This window comes from Mytilus edulis, chromosome 1, assembly GCF_963676685.1.
Source record: "Mytilus edulis chromosome 1, xbMytEdul2.2, whole genome shotgun sequence".
Classification (NCBI taxonomy): domain Eukaryota; kingdom Metazoa; phylum Mollusca; class Bivalvia; order Mytilida; family Mytilidae; genus Mytilus; species Mytilus edulis.
In genome coordinates, this window is record NC_092344.1 from 121,500,619 (window position 1) to 121,521,239 (window position 20,621).

At 31.4% G+C, this 20,621-nt stretch overlaps 1 protein-coding gene across 30 annotated transcripts in view; it reads right to left on the reverse strand.

Annotated features, from left to right (window-relative positions):
* Window positions 1-20,621, reverse strand: part of LOC139504291 (probable 3',5'-cyclic phosphodiesterase pde-5) — a 77,462-nt gene that overhangs the window by 47,112 nt on the left and 9,729 nt on the right. For 12 of the 30 annotated variants that reach the window (XM_071294360.1, XM_071294389.1, XM_071294411.1 and 9 more), the window contains exons 2-5: window positions 20,002-20,028; window positions 14,780-14,845; window positions 6,379-6,531; window positions 2,246-2,283 (exon numbers count right to left, since the gene is read on the reverse strand). In XM_071294360.1, the coding sequence (XP_071150461.1) occupies window positions 2,246-2,283; window positions 6,379-6,531; window positions 14,780-14,845; window positions 20,002-20,028 (284 nt within the window). Of the gene's footprint in view, window positions 1-2,245; window positions 2,284-5,506; window positions 5,573-6,378; window positions 6,532-9,991; window positions 10,348-14,779; window positions 14,846-20,001; window positions 20,029-20,621 lie in introns of those variants that run through there. The other 18 variants (XM_071294460.1, XM_071294468.1, XM_071294427.1 and 15 more) reach the window with 6 other exon arrangements.

The window sequence follows — 20,621 nt, forward strand, 5'->3', positions numbered from 1 at the left end:
TAAACATAATCCTATCTTAATATCTTGTCAACAAAAACTTATTACACCTCTTCAGAAAACATCATAGAAAAGTAAGTATACTTAAGCTGCTATTCAATACCATAAACATTTTCCCAAGGCCCTTTACACTTCATTAGAGGCAAATTCAACACATGCAAATTAAAAAAAGTCTTTTTCTTCATTGAAAATTATAATAAAGTTTACTTATATTGGTTCATGCAAGGTTCATTTAAGAATTACTGTGAAAGATATTTTCTACCAAACAAAACATAAATCTAAAAAGTTAACTAAATCCAATTTTCATGATATATTTAAACTATATGTTGAAATTTGTTTTAAATTGGTTATGTTTTATTCATCTACAATTTAAAAGTGATTTACAACAAATGAGAATTCTTTCACCTAATCACCTAAATTTCATACCTTAAAACATGAAATTCTTACCATAAAGGGAAGCTACAAGTACAATGTCATTAGTTTACTAAATATGTAATATATCAGGGAGGCACTGTCGGAGATCAATTATATTCTCTAATAAATAAAAGTAAAATATGGATTTCAAAATTCATAATAAACTTTCATGGGTCAAGACATATATGGTCTCCTACATGGCACAGTATTAGTGGTAAAAAAAACCATATTACAATGTGTTTATTCTTCAATGACACAAAATACAAAACTTTTAACGTAACGGTACCCAAATTGCACCGAGTACCCAAATTGCACCTATTTAGCAAAACTAGCAGCGAAAATCTAACAAGATTTTCTAGAGACTAAACAATTTGTTTTTTTTATGATTTGATACTAAGCACATCTTTCAACATAGGTAAAACTATTTAGATATGCACAAAACGTTCACAGTATCTATCAACAGATGAAGTATTTACTGAAAAAGCAAAATGTACTGAAACGTCGCCATGCGACGTCATCAAAACGTCATCTTTTTATAATGAGCAAATACAATATGTTACAAGTATCCATTTAAAAAATAATGAAGAGTAAGCATGGACTAATATCCAATTGTTCAAAATATTTAAAGAAATTAAACAAAAGCTCTGTTATTAGACTTTTGACTATGTGAATTTAAGCATGGAAGCAATTTGGGTACTCCTCATTTCAGAATCATTGATGGTTTGGAGGTCAGTTTAGACCAATTTTTCTATGATTCCATATGGAATAAAAATCAAATTGGTGTACCTTTATAATAAAGAAGGATAGGGCTACAAAATAAACACAGAATGGACATTTTTGTTTTCATCATAAAAAAACGTAGATGAAAAAACTGTCAAAATAGGTGCAATTTGGGTACCGTCACGTTAACTATATAAAAGACATCAAAAACAAATCAAACTAAATACAAGATACATTTTCAACATGACAATCTTAGAAGATGTGGTATAAGTGCCAATGAAACAATTCTAATTTCTCCATCCAAACCACAATACATAAAAGTAAACCATTATAGGTCAAAGTATGGCTTCTACACAGGGCCTTGGCTCACACTGGAAAAGCAAGTTCTATAGGGCCCCAAAAATGACTAGTGTAAAACCATTCAAACCGGAAAACCAACTGTCTAATCTACATAAAAAAGATATTAAAAAACTGTTTTTGTACAAGATTACTAATACTTTATGTAAACAGTATGCACCCAACAATTTATATAACGTTTTATACCCAACTTACATTTATTACTAAATGCAAACTACAATGAAGGGTAAAATGAAACCTAGGTGTTGGTCATAAATCTGAGTATTATCAGTAGGTAAACTGACCACCAGGATTTAACATTGTTGTCTTAACCATGACAGTTAATGGCCATTCATGTCAAAACCACATTTCTTTATGGACAATATTTCATCCAAAGTTTAAAGTGACGACATTAATATAATCTGTATTTGCTTAATGTTCACATTCATGTGTAAAACTTGTCAAATAGTTTTGGAATACATTACAAATCTTTTGAAATAAAATATCTATAAAATGTGGCACCTTGTATCACATATTGTAGGAGTACATGTTTTATTGATAAATAATGAAATATTACCCTTTCTGAGCACTTGAGATCACCCCACCCCTCCCCCTTTTTTAAAGATGGTAAACATGATGCTTAGATTTAACATTTCTGTGTAGTGTTCTGTAAATTGTTGTTTGTCTTTTCATCCCTTTTTTCTTCTTCTAAGCAATATGGTTATTGATGATAGATTTAAGGATAAATCCTGAGGTTGTAACTAGTCAAAATACTCACCTTCCATTTACTACTCTTCTTTTCTCTCAATAGATCCCCTAATAAATAAAACAAAATATATTATGATGTATAAAAATTGTAAAAACATTGAAACAGACAAAAACTGTAGATATATTGAAACCCAAAACATATGCCCAATCTCTGTGCCAAGAGGGAAGAGTCAAGTGTCCACAATTCCCCATGACTAACTCTGTTCATGTTTAAATTACTGCAATTGCATGTTATGTAAAATGTAAATAATAAAAAATTTAAAAATAACAATTAATCAGGTAATGAAAGACATAGGATGACCTCAGATGTTTTTGCTCTTTTAATGTTAAAATAATGTTTTATTTATCTGTTTTATGTCTCATACATGCATGTTTTAAGAACAAATAAAATTAACTCATTTTCTGTTAAAATAGATTTATTGTTGTTTGCTTAATGTCCAGTTGCAAATATTTCATACATGTTCAGGAAGACTTTCCAAATTGAGAAACACATTTTCTGTGAAAGAATTGAATCTTCTAATGAAGTAGCTTTTATGACAAATACATTTGTATCTCTCAGATTTCCCTTAATTTGTCTGGAATAGTTTGATTTTTCAGAATACATCTTCTCTCATTTTTATTCACCAACAGTACATCAATAAAAAAAATTATATGAGGAAAGATAAGGTCTGACTGCTCAATAAAACAGTTATTGTTAATTGACGTCACTAGAAATTTACATCTACATTTGTATTTACAATGGAATAACATCTAATGAAATACCATATGTATATGGTTATTAATTTTTTTCAAATTACTTTTTCACATTTTGATATATTTCATATATTTAATGACTATTTTTTTATGTGTCTTATATCTAGCTCTTCATTGTAATTTATGTTGTCAAAAAAGAATGATGATCATGATGCAAAAAAACATAAATAGTCATTGTAAAGGTACGATACATGTGAAATTGGTAATTATATCCAATTTCAAAATTGAAAAAGCTAGAAATAGGGTCCATGCAATATTTAGAATTGTTCTATTCTATATAAAATTCAAAAGGTTTGATAAATTATCTTCCCTCCCAAAAAATTAAAAACAGTGACAGTAAGCTAGTCTGAAGGACATTTTTCTGGATTCAGATTGAGTCGTTTAATTCATGATGATTTGTTGACAACAGGGTAATGAAAATTTAACAGTCCTCAAACAGAGGGGTTGTGTTGGATTGGATGGTTGGTTCTTCATTTTTGCCTTTAGAAGTACAATTTAAAATGCATTTTTGGCATTCAAAATTTTCAAACTAGTATCAGTCACTATCTTTGATGAGTTTACTATAGGGCAGTAATACATGAAAATCTATATAACATGCATATCTTGATACAGTATTATTTTAATTTATTGAGAGAAAAAAAACAATTCAAAAATAAATGGTCTTTGGTGTGGTTCAACAATTCCAAATCTAAGCATGAAGGGCCAAAATGAAACATACTATAATTGCTAATTTTTCACATGTATTATAGGATTAAACACATGTTTTCTAGAGGTTATTGATGTGTAAACCGTGGCGATTAACTCACAAACTGAATAAAAGTCCGAAGGACTTTTATGTAAAGTTTGTGAGTAAGAGCCCCGGTTTACACATCAATAACCTCTAGAAAACATGTGTTTAATCCTTATAATTCTGAAGCCAAATAGTCTCAATTTTTATTAACATTTTCTGTGTAAAGGTTACTATAATCACCATCACATGCACAACTGACAGGTCGTAACTAAGGAGTTGGTCGCCATATTGACTTTCTAATGTCCATAAATGTTCGATAAATGCAACGGAATTTAAGATAAAATAACACCTACCTCTAAAACTTCATTTTAATGAGATATTATCCGAATTTGAAGCGCACACGTAACGAAATAATCTTTCCCTTAGAAGTTTTCATTCGTATGACGTCGTGTTTTGCCATGACGTAAATTCGCCAAAACCTTCATGAAATTTCGCGGAAATTATTTAAATTTTATTTTTATACATTTTCGCAGCTATAGTGCATTTATTTATTTTATTTACTTTTTTGTTTTATATGCATTAGAATAGAAACAACTGTTATGCATTTGTTTTTTAATCTCAATTTGATGAATATTAAAGTATTCCTGCAAGGATGTGTATCGCGCATGAATAGATTACGAAAGTAGTTTTGGAAACATGGTTTATCGAAGTGTAAACCAAGAGAAAAATTCTAATTGACCAATGCAATTCAAGTATTTATAGATATGTAAATCATATAAGAATTATACATTTATATGTGATAAAACCCATAACTTGTGCTATGTTTTGAGATATATATATCATTTTGAATACTTTGCTGTAAACTTTTGTCTTCTATGGTATCACATTGAATGTTTAAAATTGTGTTGTGGGTTTATGACATTTGTACGTATCTTGAATCTTATGTAGTTTTTTAAATATCGCCTTTAAATAAAACTCTGAATATTGAATGGGATACTCAAGTAATGTAATAGTGTTATATATTTTTCGAGAGACATTGCATGCACCTGACAGTGACAGTCTATTCCTTTTGTGTACCCTACCTAAGTCAATGTATCTGAACAGTGTGATTGGACAAAAAATACAGTATCAACTGAAATACTTTCCCAAACTGAGGGATGAATCAGGTGTAGAAAAATATGAAATAATTTTACATACAGATGAAAATGAATTTTTGAGAATTATTTCAAATTTTGTATTCACTGCACCATAAAAGATCTAAAAGTACTAGTGGCCTTAGGGAGCTACCATTTGATTTTTATGGGAGGGGGGGGCTAGGATTAAAAATTTTGTCCTGCATTTTTTTTTAGCTGTAATCTCTGTCCTGCCTTTTTATTTTTCACTCTAATCGGTCCTGACTTTTTTTTTTTTTTAGTTTATCCTGACTTGTTTTTACCTAAATTGTCGTCCTGACTTTTTTTAATGCAAGTGTCACATCCTGCCTTTTTTTTTACTCAAAACTCCTGTCCTTCCTATTTTTTTCAAATTTCATCCTAGCCCCTCCCCCCCCCCCCCCCCCCCACCTTCATAAAATCAAATGGTAGCTCCCTTAGGTTTTTAAAAAAAAGGAAAAAAAGTAAACGGTCAAGATACATATTCAAATGCATTTCTGAATAGTAAAATGAAAGTACTGCAGTTAACAGTGAATGTAGAATTTTTTGCAGTGTTAGAAAGTGGTGAAAATTCAAAAAAGGCTTTCATTATCCCTTATGGGCCAGGAAATACTACCGTGCCACCTGAAACACATACATTGTTGATACCGGAAACTCATATACTAATAAGCCACTGAAACTGGATCTGCTGTGTATTATTTCCGGAATTACTTTCACAGCCTTCACAATGGCACGAAAAACTTCTATAATTCTTAATCTTATGAACAATTTATTTGAGCATGTGTTTGATGATCAAAAATCAATTATGTGCACTTTTTAAAGAACGTTGTGGATTTATTTCAAAGGCACGAGAAAAAGCGGAGAGTATCCACTTTCCTCCATATTTTTGTCAAAAATATCTCACAACTAAGAGTCAACTAAGTGAAATGATCTAAGCCGTATTTCTAATTTATTTCGATAAAAGTACAAACAAATCTTCTTTAGATGATAACCGGTCGTTGTTAAGTTAAGATTCTGGTATTTGGTTTTGCCACTCATAAAAGGCAAAATCGGAGGGGTTGGAAAATGATGTATTGCACTCCTATTCCGTAGTTAGCGAAATATAGGTCACTGTACGGCCTACCTTACTTTAGCTTATTAACGGCATTTTTTGGGGTTAATTTGGGAAATAAAAATACAGAAATGTGATATAACCTACATGGAAAAATCATAAAAAAAATGCGGCTGTTCCTTGGGTTGGAACCTCATATGATAGCTCTTTCAAAATCTATGTTCTAAATCGCCCTATATCGAAAACAAATTAGGCTACAACCTCATTTTCCATGTAGATCCTCATCTGAAATACTCGTTGTTTGCATCAATACACATAATAGAAGTAGAATGTCAATAGTAGAATAATCAAAGATTTTTTTATTTATAAACAGCAATAGAAATGATAGACAATATATTAATCATTTCCGTGCCCCAAACTCTGTGAGATTTTAAAACTTTTAACTACAAGAAACTTACCATTCAAGTTATGTTGTCTTGTGTGGACATTTTTACTGCCTTTGCGTAGTGACCATTGTCGAATTTTGTCCTCTGAAACATGTGTAGTTACATATCTATCTAAAAATTCTGGATTTTCGTTTAAAAAATGCGTAACTAATTCAGGAGACACATCTGAAATATAATGCAAATTGTTGTCATATAATTGTAAAAACCAAAAACCACCGTTTTATTCAGATTAAAAAATAAACTATAGTTTAATGCGGTATTTTATTAAAAAAAAAAATCAGAACATTCGTTGTTTTAAAAAAAAAATATTTGATTGTTTGTATTTTAGGACTTTCTCCTGAAATTCAATTTATACAAGTATCTCAACACATCACCCGTATTTATGGGCAAAAGAATGAACACATTTGGCTCGCGTAATCTGTCCTCGCACCTCAGATTAATATTCCATCCGTCAGTTTTCATGTAGTTTAGAGTTGGCCGTATCCAGAAAATAGAGGCGCTTTTAAGGAGTTACTATATAACTGTTCATTAATTCAAAGTGAGTATGAAATGATTTTGGACAACTTTTTGTTCGTTTACTGTGTGCATGATGGCTTCTGAAGCAGTCAATATCATTGTGGTCAATTCATGTATGAAAATTTGACCGGTTTGATGATCAAACTTTTTCTTTTGTATATCAGACGAAAAAGTACAAACTTTTTAATATTTAAAATATACAAGCACGCTAATCCATAAAGGATTTTACCGAACGCCATAATAGTAACCTGTAATTTATATATTTTCATAAGATATGCTTTAGAATTAATGCCGGATTTAAATTTCTGTTGGTTTTTAATACATAAAAAATATAATCTAACACCTATTATAAGAATGTTAGTTAAATACAGTACTTATTACGTAAATCAGGAAATTAAAACTAAATATTTTTTTTATATTTGGCCTTTATTGCCCTTACTTCTCTCCCAACAGCTATTTCTGGAATTTAAAAAAGCATAGTGTAAAACATATTAGGCCGGGAAATCGACCCTATTTTGTCTGTTGCATTTTGTGTACATTAGACTGATTCAACCGAAACAGTAAGAAGGCCAACTCAATTACAAAGCAGAAGAGGCTCAGCATGGGAGAACAATATACACAAACAAAAGATGTAAATTCGATTGAGTTTCTTATTTATAAAATAAAAACTTTCGAACTTTATTCAATATATTTATTATGTATTTTTTCAAGTGGACAAACAAAATTCGTTGACAAAAAAAGTCTTTAAGGTGTTACTAATCGGATCGCATTAATCGGATTAGTGTTTTTGTTGTTGTTTAATTTTTCATTTAACATGCGTCCTTTAGACTAGTGTTAAAGAACTAATAATTGCTGAAAATTTTCTTAAGTTTTTGTTTTTAAGGCAGCCTTAGTGGCATACTTATTTTTCATTGCGCAATTCATTTTTTTCATGTTTATCCTGTAATCAAACCGCTTTTTGGAGTAAGGACAGCAGCTGTTAATATGCTAGTCAAAGGAATGAAGGTGTTCATGTTGGGAAGTTTGTTAGGAAGAAAACACCTTGCGATATTTTACACGTTTAAACCGGATATAAAAAAATGTGCTACCGAGTGGGGGATAGTGCAAAGCAGGGTTTTACTAAGTCTGAAGACATATGAGTTATTTGTATCATCAGCATCTTCATTGGAAGTGAGTGGAAATGTTGGATAATTCACTGTCGGTTAAATATCAAATAAGTTAAGTGTCGATGGCCTCGTATTCACATCTACACAACAAATATAAAATTCCTATTAAAATATTTTAAAAAGGACTTACTACTGATAAAATATGAAAGATCGATTTATTTGATAAATACATTACAATATATTAAAATCAATACTCTAAACACACTTATGGAAATCTGTTTACGCCTTTTTCTATCGCTAACACTACCAATATTTACTCAATAAAATTTCAAGTTTAAAACGATAATTGATGAACAAAAATATATGGAAACAAATACAAACTGCTCGCGAACAGAAAATTATGTGCAGCAATAAACCTATTAATATATAGTATAAGATTATAATGACATTCGGTACTAAATACTCCCACGAGGGTTTCCCGTAGTATAGTGTTTTTTTCTGGCTGAGGAGAAGAATCGGTTTCATGCAGTATACGGTTGTTTGACTGAGATTGTTATATAAGAAAGTAACCATGTTCGTTCGGAATGGGCTTGTAAAAATGGTTCACAAAGAACCCTTTGCCGCTGGACACTTAGGTAACAGCTAGGCGTCTTATTTATGTGGTGAATTAGACACTTTAAAAATTAGACTAGAAAAACATCTATACTGTCTCTTAATAAGATCTATGAGAAACATAAGATGTTTTAATTATAAGAAGGAGCACTGTTTTCGGTTTTCGAAGCTAAGGTTATTTTCTTAATTCAGATTTTTTTCATTTGAAACTGGAAGGGACACATACATGAAACCTTATTCTTACTAACAATTATGTACTAAGGATAGAAACATATGTTGTCAACAGTCTCACAAACAATATTGCAATACGGTAGAGAAAATACGTAAACAGTCTCACAAACAATAATACACTAAGATAGAGAAATATGTCAACTGTCTCACAAACAATAATACACCAAGGTAGAGAAATAGGTCAATAGTCTCACAAACAATAATACACTAAGGTAGAGAAATATGTCAACAGTCTCACAAACAATAATGCAATAAGGTAGAGAAATATGTAACCAGTCTCACAGACAATAATACACTGAGGTAGAGAGATAGGTCAACAGTCTCACAAACAATAATGCAATAAGGTAGAGAGATAGGTCAACAGTCTCACAAACAATAATGCAATAAGGTAGAGAAATAGGTCAATAGACTCACACACAAATAATACACTAAGGGTAAATACATATGTGAAAAGTCTCACACACAATAATACACTAAGGTAGAGAGCTACGTCAACTGTCTCACAAACAATAATGCAATAAGGTAGAGCATAGATGTGTATAATATCTATGGATAGAGCAATATGTCAACAGTCTCACACACAATAACACTCGTCTCTGAGGTAGAGAAATATGTCAACAGTCTCACAAACAATACACGAAGGTAGAGAAATTATCAACAGCCTCACAAACAAACTTTAAATTTTATAAACAAACAATTTAAGTAATATGCCATACATATCGGATAAGTCGGTTGCACTATAACGTTATTGAAGCATGCTATTACTCTGTTATATTACTGACTGTGAATAATTAAGTTTGTTCATGGAGTCAAAAGAACAATAACTTAAATAAAGTTCTTTCTTTTATAAACAATACATAATTACGTTATCTAGGTTAAAATGTTTGGCTACACATAGAATAACCTGATAACAAGGTTGTTTACATTAAATTTAATATTAAAATATGATCATTTTTTGTTTTATTTATGCTTTTAAAATACTTTCAAGAAATTATTTGTTTAGAAATTACTTTGCTTTTGTTGAAATAACATTCAAAATTTGAAATGAAAATGTTCACGTATTTAACCCTTAAATGAAAAATGCGCTTGAAAATGTCAATTAAACAAATAAAAAGTGGGTAAAAGTTTATTGACTTTTCCACGCTTATAAATGATTATACCTGCCATAGTAAAACTTTGACCATTCTATCTTAGATCCAATTCATCTTGTATCCATGCACAAGACCGTAACATGAAAAATCCTTTTTAATATAAATTCGCACAAATTCTTTCCCATTAGAATTGAAGCACAGTTTTTAAAATCGACTTTGGTATACAATGATCCATACACGTACAGAACTCAATATTGGTATAAGCTGATTAAAGACGGGTTCTGCCAAACACTGGACTTATCCACAAAATAAACTTATATGTCCAACAACCGTGAAATCCTAACACACACTAGTCAAATATATATTTTAATTTGAAAGACTGGTACCCGTTCGACAGTCAGATAAATTAGAAATTAAATCCAAACATACAATTTAAATTTAGATTTAGTTTGTGTACTTAAACAAATGATATAGTCGTTTTCACGTATTATTGATTCACTAATGAAACACATTAACATGTATTAACTTTTGCAATTCCTGCAATTTCTTATTTAAATTGTCAAATGTAAATAAAACATTTGTAAGGACTAGTTAAATGATTTGTGAATGTTTAAACATACTACGTAAAAGTGTGAATGATTTATGTCCATTTCATGTATGCGACAAGAATAACTAATACATTGTCACAAAGAGAATTTGTATTAAAACCTTGTACCACATTTATCGAAAGTATCACTTTCAGATATTCAGGTTTCACACAAAAATAGATTTAATCAAATATATATTATCATTTTTTTTCTGCTCCATGGAGACATTTTTACGTCATTAAAAACGCATTCAACTTTTATAGCTTATACTATAAGATATGTGTTAAGCTCATTGTTGAAGGCCGTACATTGCCCTATTCTTGTTTACATCGTCGTCAGATGGACCCTGGTGGATAGATGTCTCATGGGTAATTATACCATGACTCATTATTTTTATTTATTTAATCTAAAAGGTTAAGTAAACTTATAACGTCTCCAAACTTAGGAAAACTTTGTTATAAAGTCTTTTTAACATTAAAAAGAAAAGCTGTTTATGTCGGACAACTGTAGACAAAAAAAGTATTCACACACAAATACTTCCACTATTGCTCAGTCTACTTCGGAGTCTACTTCGGAGTGACTTTCTGTTGAAAAATTTGTCTGAAACGTAGTGTTTTACAAACAAACTTTTTATATAGTTTATCGTTTTCACCGCAACGAAATCAGTGTATAATGGGAAACTGTGTCAATCGCTCTTACATTCGCAGTTTCATAACCTGAAATCAATACATAATCTCGTTTTTACTAATTAATTTTTATGAATTCTGTAAATGTTGACTTTTTTATGTATTATGTGAGATGGTATCAGCGTTAAACTGTAAGAATAGGTAAAACAAAGGAAATAAAAGACCTCTTTTGTGTGGTCATATTCAAAAATGAAATTTTGTCATCTTTAACGGATGACCGTTAACTGATGAATAACATTCAAAACTAGAATACAAAAAAAATACAAAAAAATACCAACAACAAAAATCACACGTAACACGACACGCTGATGTATTGCTACAAAAAAGGAGCAATATAAGGTAAGATATATTAATCGTTTTCTACAAGGCTGGCGAGAGAGAAAAATATACCTCACAACAAGAACGCTAGCGTCATCATGGGTCACTACAACAATATTTTGTACATGCAAAAATTGAGGAGACGATGCGAAAACGGATGCATAAAATGCATAAAGGATTATATAAAGTAAATTGCATATTAAACAATTTGACATAAGCGATCTAGAACTTTTATTCTAGGAAGTTTTAATTAATTTTCACAAAAAAGAGATTTTTTTTTATACAAAACTGTTTAATCAGCTATTAACCTTTTATAAAAATATATGGGTTTAAATCTTTCATACTTCATTGCCTCCGCTGTAGATCTTATTTTTATCTTACTTGTTGTCTAGTTTTCACACTTTAAAGGAGGGTATAAACGATGAGACTGTTTGAATGTTTATCAAGGTATTTTTCAAAAGGTAAACAAACGATTAGGTAAATAAAACACTGAGCATTAAATCAGATTGTTTCTGTTTTAATGAGTATAACAAAGTAAGTTATTCTAATGCTTTACTCAAACTCAGTTAGAAAAGCTTTGTGGTAAACGTCAACGGAACAGCAAGCCAATATTCAAACATAAAAAGAAACCACAAGCCACATAAGGATAATTTAAACATATATAAAGCCTCAAGGCATTGAGTCTAGACAAGTTTGAAAGAATTCCACTTTAAACAGTCGCAATAGCTCTTAGAAACAACGATGTCACTAGCATACGACAAGGTTAACCTAGCTTCAGATGATCAATTATGAATTTAGTGTATCCATACGACAGGGATCACCTAGCTCAATCAATTAGGATTCTGATATAAGTACAAAATGTACGTAGAAAAATACCAGATGGATGACAGCGATATGTATGTTTTTTTTACGAAAGGCATAGGAAGAAGATTGACAACCTTTTGAAGTGTTGGGTAAAGGCAATGTTATTTATCAATTTGTGAATGAGACAGCAAACCAACAACAGACACAATGGAACAAATAATAATAACGGTCACTATTCTGAGGCAACCAGACAGCAATCCAACATTAGACACAATGCAACAAATGATGATCACTATAACTATTTTGAGGCAACCAGACAGCAATCCAACATCAGACATAATGCAACAAATGATGATTACGATAACTACTCTGAGGCAATCAAAACATTTCGTTTTTATGATGCCAATATCATATTATTTTCTGTCAATAATGAGAAAATGTTCTTGCAAATTTAATTAAAACAGACATTACTGTAACTATTTTTAGTAAATCAGGTAACATGAAAATGTATGCCAACAATAGTCAAATAAATGTTTTAAATTGTGTACAATTTGGAAATTAGTATGGCGTTCATTATCACTGGACTAGTATATATTTGTTTAGGGGCCAGCTGAAGGACGCCTCCGGGTGCGGGAATTTCTCGCTACATTGAAGACCTGTTGGTGACCCTCTGCTGTTGTTTTTTATTTGGTCGGGTTGTTGTCTCTTTGGCACATTCCCCATTTCCATTCTCAATTTTATTTAGTTAATGGTTCTCATCAGATGCGTATGCAATACTAAAAAGCCCTGCTTTAATCAATGTCTGATATGAAGGCAGATTAGAACATTAATTAGTAACATATTCTCAGAAGATTAAAGCAAATAAACCTGTTATCTATTTCAATGTCATTTTATAATTACCATTAATGCCAAAGATATAAAGACATTATTATTTTCAAATTAATGCCATCCCATGATATGGATTATTGAATGGCTACGGCTAGATTTGCTAGGGTTTGAAGTTCTTTAGTTAATACACCAGAACTTTCGAATAACTCTTGTCTGAATATAGATAGATCTTTTGAATATTTTGAAATTCACGGGATAACACATTTTGGTATCTTTAGACAACATACAATCCGTTACTTTACATATAAAGACATTTTTTAATTGAATTGACATTATTTTTGCTTTTATGATAAAGTATCTTCACAAAAAATCTAACGAAGTACTTGGAAATAATAGTATGACAAATTAACAGCATTGCAATATGAAGTCGCCCTTATCTGAAAAGTTATTTGAGGCTAGAAATTTAACTAGACTGCCGATACTGTTTAATCCAAGTGGGAAACGGACTAAAGTTTTGTATGGTTTTGCATTTTTTTCTTCAGAATTTCACGACTTAGAAAGAATTACTAATAACAAAGTAACTAATAATATATCACATAAGTAAGACTATTAGAATCATTTTGACCCAAATGCTAATTCACGGTAGCCATGAGAAATCGGTTTGAGACTGATACAGATATTGTGCCTTACATGAGCGTTATCACAAAGATCATCTGCTGTATAAAAGATCATAACACCTGTGTTTTGGGAGTACTATTTACACATCCACATTACCTCCAATTTATCTAATCGTCCACAATATCTTCAAATTATTTAATCATCCACATTACCACCAAATATTTAATGTAAGATTTTGTTTTCGTTTTTTGTAGTTTTTGGGCTTGGATTACAAAATAATTGATTTTCAAAAAGTGCACAGTTTACAATGATACAATAGAAATACATGGATCGGACATATATATAAATCTGTATCCCTTAATAAGGTGATAACATTAGGTACTTGGTCTAAAGAATCAATTTATACATGAAAATTGCAATTTACGTTACATTCTTGATCTGAAGAATGACTCAGAAGTCAGTTTAATCCAAACTCGTTCCTATTTGTGGTCTTAGCTATACATATATGTTCCACAAAATAAATTTCAATTAAAAAGTTTCAAAATATAAATCGACAAACAAATCAGAAGTTTTATAAACCAAATGAACCTGTTTCCAGTAAAAAAAGAAATGTACGCTTCTAAACAGATTCTTGTGGTCTAGGGATGCTTAATTGTTGTAACCCATTCCGTTCGAAATCTTTCTAGTTTGCAACTTAGAACTTATTAGATAGAAAAACCCATATTTTCTAGTATGCAGATTTTATAAAAATGAGACTCCTAGACATTTCCCTTTAAAGGAATAGCAATGCAGCATTGAAGTGACTACACCAATATAACCCTTCAATTCAGCTCATAAATTAATTTGTAGTCTTTCGTTTCATATCCAATATCCTGAAAGTACGGAAACACTTCTAAATATACTTTAATGCAGCTTTTATGTAAGAAAATTATGTCTTTTAGATAGAGATAATATAAAGCGTTCGGTAGGCTAATGAAAAGGAGAAATAAGTAATGTATCGTTATGGATTTTCCTACCTGTTGCCATGTAATGTCGACTACGACTTGACGTCACATGCTGATCATTAAGGACAGAACTAATTCCTAAAAAATACAATAGAATCAATGAACGAGAAACGGACACTAACGTTAGTCGTATACGTAGGTATCTAATCTGGACAATAAGTAATGTTTTAACATGTAAGTGGTAAACACAGCTATAACATCTGAACATATGATTGTCGATCACGCACAGAGATGACTTTATTTCTTAAAATCTGAAACTTACAAGGAGACAACTAAACCAAATGTTTTCCTAGAAAAATATGAAATTCGACATGAGTACAGGCCTTATAAGATGACCACGTATTTATCATTATTCGTGTCATATTGCTTTGAGATTTCAGAGCTGTAAAGCTGATGAACAACCGGATTATGAAAAAGGTAGACGATACAAAGGAACAATGCCAAAAAATAAAACACCCCAAAAAAACAGAAAAACAGACGACACAAATTATACTGAAAACTAAAGATCGCACCACAGAGGTATCCACCATGAGACGGGTCAAACAATTACTCCTTCCTGTTAGAAAAGCGACACGATTCACGCTGCTAGGGATAGACAAACAATTAATTACTCCTTCCTGTTAGAAAAGCGACACGATTCATGCTGCTAGGGATAGGTAAACATTGATATATCATAATGCTGGTCAAAATATATTTATTAAAATGTTTAATTTTAAGTCGGCATGTCTCATACCAATAATATCAGGACTTTTATAACACACAAATACATACATAAATACATTTACACAAGACATACAACGATTGACGCACAAAACTGATACTGAAGCACAATAGTGTCACAGACGCGGAAAGGTGTTCATATAAAATGACCGAAGGGTTGGATCTTGGCTTTAGTTATAGTGCTTATAGAATAGAAACACAGGAGATTATGAATGAGTATTAGGTCCCGAATTACGCAATCTTTTAGTTTGTTTACTTTTATCTGGTTGGTTTTTTTCACACAAGCCTCCCTTATAAACGATAGTTCTGTGTAAACATTCTCAGAGAGATGGAGAGGGGGAATGGAAGCGAAGGTTATACTACATATATACATGTACAAATGTAAATGAAAAATGGAATATTAAATTTACAATAAAAAAAAGAGAGATATGGAGGAATAATAAAAACAGGTACAAAAAGAGGAAGATAGTAATAGCACATATTTTTTTTTTGTGTGTACTTAAATATCACAAACAATGAAAATATTATACTAAAAAGTCACTATTGCTAAAAATTGAACACCATATGTGTTTGGTTTGAGTATATCTTTATACAGGGTGTCAACGTGACGAAAATAAACCACAAAACACAGATTTATATACAACTAGCAAAGTTACCGCTTCAATCAAATCATACAGGCCCCTTAATCATGGTTAAATACTGATACATACTGGGCTGTCATTTTTCTTTTTATTTGAGCGTTTCTAACGAAAGAAGTTTCGGTAAGCTTAACGAACTCTTCAAAGTTATAAAGTATTATTTTCAATTACAAAGAATTTGTAAGTGCTATTTTGATATTATTTTTTGTCATTCAATGGAATTTGATGATATTATCTGGTCTTTGATTGATTCTGTACAATTTCTCCACAACTTTATAGACTCAGGATAATTCAAAGCTGAACATATTGTACAGACACCAAGATTTTTTAAGACTCCCCGAATGTTGCCCAATAGATGTTTTGTTGTTTTTGTTGTTTGGTTGCCGTACCATTGATTTGTACCTTTCATCCCCTTTATTGTTTGTTTCTGAATGGCAAGTTAATATGTAATAAAAATGGAAAAATTCAAGACAAATGTTTTAAAGTTTTAAAAAAAAAATCACTTAAAATAAACATTTAAGGTTCGATTAAATCCTATTTGTTGAAGAATTGGTGTACTCTGAAATAAAGTGAACAGGTACAAACTGCTTGGTACAACCCATTGGCAAGTAGCTGACATTAACCCAGCTGGATATACGGCAATTACAATGTTATTCAATTTATAATAGAAGAATGGGAAAATAGTCAATACTCATTCTCTTACAAAAATATTTCAATATAACAAAAATTTTAATAAAAAGTTAATATGCTGACTTTTCTTTTCAATACTCACAGCCTATGTATATGTTAAGTCAAAAACGTCCTTTGAAGGAAGCGTACTAAACTAAGCTTTTAAATCTTTTATACCTTGTTTTCGTCAGGTTTTAACAAAGTTGGTTACTTCTTTTTTGTGAGAATTAACAATGTTAAGAAAACCGATAATTAAGATACAAAGACACGTAACAGAAATGTATAACAGTATACTTTCTAAAAAAATCAAACACTTTTCTAATATTTTTTTTATGCAAAGTATAAAATTAATAATTTTGATATTTGAAATTCAAAATGAGGAAAAAGCAATTGAATGCCGGACTTGGAATTTCAATGCATTTTATCAATCCGGGGCCTATTGTAGTTTACTATACGTTTTGGATTTTGCTGATTGTTATTAGTTGACAATATGTAAAGACATACATATATATATATATAAATATATAAATATATAAAGAAGATGTGGTATGATTGCCAAGGAGCCAACTCTCCACAAGAGACCAAAATGACACAGAAATTAACAAATATAGGTCACCGTACGGTCTTCAACAATGAGCAAAGCCCATACCGCATAGTCAGCTATAAAAGGCACCGAAATGACAATGTAAAACAATTCAAACGAGAAAAAACTAACGGCCTAATTCATGTATGACATTATATCCCTTTCTTTTTGTCGTTGATGCAAATTTATCTCTTTGTGCAATCATAATACATATCTCCTTATTTTTTTACGTTTTCATTTGCCTTTTTCAAATTTCTGTTTTTGAATTATAGCGAACTCTGAAAAAATAAATGTGTGAGTTCTAATGGTAATAAATTGACTTCATCTGAAATATCACGAAGGTGTGGTGTATGTATGAACGTGTACGTCATGGTTCATGTTTCAACTCCATTTTGAGTTTATGTTAAATTATTTTATGAAAAAAAACCTTTATTTCCATGATAGCCGGAATCCAACGGATTTTCTTTGCGTCTCTTACAATGATAAGGAATAAGTTTTATTCCTAGGGTGTTTTTTTTTAAGTTATACTTCCATTATATTATTAATATGATTCCAAAGTAAAGTATTTAGTTAACTTTGGACGGCAAAGTGTTTGAATTGGAGTCGACAGATGTCCCTCTCTGACTGCAGATGTTTTTGCGCTCAAACAGGTATGTGACAGAGAGGCCGCTATAACGACTATCTCACATTCGTATCAACTCGGCCGATTCCGTACCCTCATCTAAGGATAGAAGGAGAGTAGGGAATTCTACCGAGGATTGCCGAATGGACTATCCGGGTGCGGGAATTTCTCGCTACATTGAAGACCTGTTGGTGACCCTCTGCTGTTGTTTTTTATTTGGTCGGGTTGTTGTCTCTTTGACACATTCCCCATTTCCATTCTCAATTTTATCTCACTAAACATGGTTAACCCCGACTAATTTTTCCGCCTGACCAGAGTCAAGTGTTTGTGACCTAGTAGACATATTTGTTTAGGACCAACTGAAGTCCGCCTGTGTGTGCTGGATTTTCTCGCTCTGTTGCGGACACATTAGTGGCCTTGTGCGGTTTAATGCACTTTGGTTGGGTTGTTGTCTGTTTTACACATTTATCGTTCTCAGTCTCTATTCCCATACACCATGTATTTTAATTGAAATGCTTTGTAGGGCTCAGACAAAAGAAAATGATAATTAATAATATAAGAGTTATACGAAACAGGAAATATATTATATATGTGCTAATTTTGCCTAACAAGTGAATGGTATACATGTGCCAGATTAGACTGATGTCTATTCGTTTGGAAATATTGTCCTTCTACTCCTCTTCTGGAAAATAGACAAGTCACGAATACATGCATAGTGATTTTTAGTCCTATATGGGAGTTATTAATAATGAACCAGCGAAGCACACATTGGACAAGCCACGAAAACATACATAGGGATATTTAGTCTGATATGGGGGTCCCTTTTTATTTACGAGTCATTAATAATGAACCACTGAAGCAAACATTAATTAAAAACCACTGAAGCACACATTAATAAAAAAAAACCACTGAAGCACACATTAATAATGAACCACCGAAGCACATATTGGACAAGCCACGAATACATACATAGGGATAATTAGTCTGATATGGGGGTCCCTTTTTATTTACGAGTCATTAATTATGAACCACTGAAGCACACATTAATTAAAAAAAAACTGAAGCACACATTTATAAAAAAAAAACCACTGAAGCGCACATTTATAATCATGAACCACTGAAGCACACATTAATAATGAACCACTGAAGCACACATTGGACAAGCCACAAATACATACATAGGGATAATTAGTCTGATATGGGAGTCCCTTTTTATTTACGAGTCATTAATAATGAACCACCGAAGCACACATTAATAATGAACCACTGAAGCACACATTAATAATGAACCACTTTAGCACACATTCATAACGAACCACTGAAGCACACATTCATAACGAACCACTGAAGCACACATTCATAACGAACCACTGCAGCACACATTCATAACGAACATTCGAAGCACACATTCATAACAAACCTCTAAAGCACACATTCATAATAAACCATTGAAGCACACCGAAGCACACACTGGACAAGCCACGAATACATACATAGGAATATTTAGTCTGATATGGGAGTCCCTTTTTATTTACGAGTCATTAGTAATGAACCATTGAAGCACACAATAATAATGAACCATTGAAGCATACATTAATACAGAACCACTGAAGCACACAATAATTAATAATAAACCATTGAAGTACACAATAATAATGAACCACTGAAGCACACATTAATAATGAACCACTGAAGCACACATTAATAATGAGCCATTGAAGCACACAATAACAATGAACCACTGAAGGACACATTAATAATGAACCACTGAAGTACACATTAATAATGAACCACTGAACGCACATTAATAATGAACCATTGAAGCACACAATAACAATGAACCACTGAAGGACACATTAATAATGAACCACTGAAGCACACATTAATAAAGAACCAGTGAAGCACACAATAATAACGAACCACTTAAGCACACAAGGGATATGTAAATTTTAGTAAAACCAAACAACAGCAAACATAGTTAGTCAAGGTTGTGATGTTTTACCTTTTATTTTTCGTTTCTTGTGGCGACCTACAACAATTATTTTGACACTAAATTTTTCGTTAGAAATAGTATATAAATGAACACCAGCTACGTGTAGAACAGTACACTAGCTTTATATAGCATCTACATGTGCACCAGCTTTATATAGCATCTAAATGTACAACAGCTACTCATAATATCGATGTACACCAGATACGTGTTTATAAATGAATGTACTTCAGCTACGTGTAATATATTATAGTACATCTGCTATGTTTTATAAATAAATCTACACCAGCTACGTGTAATATCTAAATGTACACCAGCTACGTGTAATATCTAAATGAACACCAGCTACGTGTAATAAATAAATGTGCACAGTCACCAGCTACGGGTAATATATAAATTTACACCAGCTACGTGTAATAAATAAATGTACACCAGCTATGTGTAATATCTAAATGTACACCAGCTACGTGTAATAAATAAATGTAACCAGCTACATGTAATAAATAAATGTATACAAGCTACGAATAACAATCTAAATAAACCAATTAACTAAGTACTCTGGAATGAAGGTTTTAGGTAATTTGTTGTAAAGGAATGCCTGAATTTATAGATTATCGTTGATCATCTCAACG